The 2,559-nt window shown below is 46.2% G+C and overlaps 1 protein-coding gene across 2 annotated transcripts in view; it reads left to right on the forward strand.

The window, feature by feature from the left end:
• RNF175 (ring finger protein 175) overlaps positions 1 to 2,559 on the forward strand; it is a 47,667-nt gene that overhangs the window by 38,469 nt on the left and 6,639 nt on the right. For both annotated transcript variants that reach the window (XM_004708716.2, XM_045295817.1), the window contains exon 5: positions 2,087 to 2,220. In XM_004708716.2, the coding sequence (XP_004708773.1) occupies positions 2,087 to 2,220 (134 nt within the window). The remainder of the gene's footprint in view (positions 1 to 2,086; positions 2,221 to 2,559) is intronic.

A 2,559-nucleotide genomic window follows, 5' to 3' on the forward strand; every position in this document is an offset into this window, starting at 1 on the left:
TACCAAGGGCTCAAGTAGAAAGCAAATGTTTTGAGAATGATGATGGCAACAAATGTACAAATGTGCTTGACATAATGGATGGATGGATGGATTGTAATAAGAGTTGTACAAGCTCCCAATAAAATGATTTTTAAAAGAAGAAGAAGAAACAAAGAAAGCCTCATCTTGCTCCCGTGGTTTTCAACTACTGACCTTGCAGTTAGCAGCCCAACTCCTAACCACCACACCACCAGGCCCCATAACTTATAAACACAACCTCAAGCCAGGTGTCCCAGGGTGACAGCAACAGCGATCAATCATGTTGACATAATGTGATGACAATGGCCCTTTACCTATGTAGCGTTCTTCCTCTCAAAAACCCACAACCCCAATCTAACGATGAGCAAAACATCAGACCAATCTCCTTGGGAGGCATTCTCCAAAAGACTCCTGAAAACCACTGAAGGTATAAAAAATAAGCAAAGTCTGAGAGATGGTCGCAGCCAAGAGGGACCTATGGGAAGATGACAGTTGGTCAGGCTGCATGAGCTCCTGGAACAGACTGAGGACATGAGGTAACACTTTCGAGAAGCCGAATGAAGTTTGGACTTTCATTCATCATAATGTGCTCAATAGTCTTCATTAATTGGGAAGAAACTCTGGCGGCACAATGGTGAAAGCACCTGGCTGCTAACCGAATGATCGCTTGTTTGACCCTCCCCAGTTGGGTCTGCGGGAGAAAGAGCCCTGCCCTGGGGTCCCATAAAGATCACCAGTGAGGACGCTCTGCAGGGCAGTTCTCCTCGGTCATGCAGGGTTGCTAGGGGTCAAAACAGAGTCCACCGAATGAACGCAGCAAAACATTGTGACAAATGTACTTGCTGATTGAAAATTTTAATCATAGGGGAATGAGCATGGAGTAAATGGGAGCTCTCTGGACTATCTTCATATTTGCTCTTTAATCTAAAACGACTCTGTCATAAATATTCTAATAAAGCTCACTATGGGTGCTAATGTGCTCTGAATATTAATGTGCTCTGAATATCCATCGCAGTGGGAAGGTGCAGGTAACCCAAATTAGAATTTAAAAAAAATCATTTTATTGGGAGCTCTTACAGCTCTTATATCATTCCATACATCAATTGTATGGAGCATATTGGTATATATGTTGCCATCATCATTTCCAAAACATTTTCTACTTGAGCCCTTGGTATCAGCTCCTCTTTTTCCTCCTCACTCCCCCATGCTCCCACCCTCGTGAATCCTTAATCACTTTTATATTGTTATTATTTTGTATCACACACTGTTCGCTGTCTCCCTTCACCCACATTTCTGTTATAGTCCCCTTCGGGGGGTGCTATATATCCAACCTCATGATGGGTTCCCCCTTTCTCCCCCTCCCCTCATGCTATCGACACTCCCACTACTGTTCCTGAGGGGTTATCTGTCCTGAATGCGATATGCCGAGAGCTCTTATCTGCACCAATGTGTGTTCTCAGTCTAGCCAGATTTGTACGGTAGAACTGAGTGTGTGTGTGTGTGGGGGGGGGTGCCTTCAGGAACCAGAGGACTGATGTGTTTCATCAGTGCTATACTGCAACCAAATTAGAATTCTAATTGCATTTTCTTCCAACTGTGATTAATATGTGTGCTTCTTAAAAATCACATAGAATTTAAAGACAGGTGGGTAGGTAGGTAGCTAGGCAGGCAGGCAGGAAGACACTGGAGCTTATTCCAGAACTATGAATCAGAAATTCAGGAGGATCAAGGGAAAAGCTGAGTTATGGATAAACTCAAGAGCTTTCTATGTGATGCTGAAGCACGTGCCTATATAACAATGACCCCATCGGAAGGATTGTTAATGTGGAGGTGAGATCGGTGGTTGCATTTGCCATGTGCTTTGAGTCCATTTGGAGTTCATTAGGTCTTGGTCTGTTCCCACGCAATGGGGTGGGGGGTGGGGCAGGGAAGGGAGTGAAGGTCTTTCACGTTTGGAAACAGTGACCAGAAGATACGGTACTGGCCCAGTGCCGGCAGCGCCCTCTCTCCTTTCAGAGAATGGCAGGTGGGCTTCTTGCAACTGGGTTGTGTTCATTTTCCCCAACAGTTCTACAGCGTCAGTGGGATGCCCACAAGGAACTTGTCGGACAATATCTGTGCCGTCTGTGGGCAGAAGATCATTGTGGAGCTAGATGAAGAAGGGCTCATTGAAAATACCTACCAGCTTTCCTGTAATCACGTGTATCCTTTTCACAGGAAACCACTTGGTCTTCATCAAGCCAATGTTGGGTGACACATTTCATATGATCTTGTTGGACGTGGGACAGGGCGAGTCAGGGAAGATCATCTTTGATAATGGTCCCTGGGTACTTGCATACACCCTCCTCACAGCCTCTCCTCCTCCTTGTCCCTTCCCTTCTGCCTTGCTGGTCTCCACTCCCATAGTCCTGGCCTCTACCCACCACTCTGATGATCTCCACTCAACAATGAATCTCTCCCTAGGGTGACCCTAGGGCTCCGTGCCACAGGGACAGGAAAGCAGCCACCTCTGAGCTGGGGGCTGGTTAGAACGGTTAGCCA

Source organism: Echinops telfairi, unplaced genomic scaffold (assembly GCF_000313985.2).
Source record: "Echinops telfairi isolate 266 unplaced genomic scaffold, ASM31398v2 ScPeMD7_5868;HRSCAF=6743_1, whole genome shotgun sequence".
NCBI lineage: Eukaryota > Metazoa > Chordata > Mammalia > Afrosoricida > Tenrecidae > Echinops > Echinops telfairi.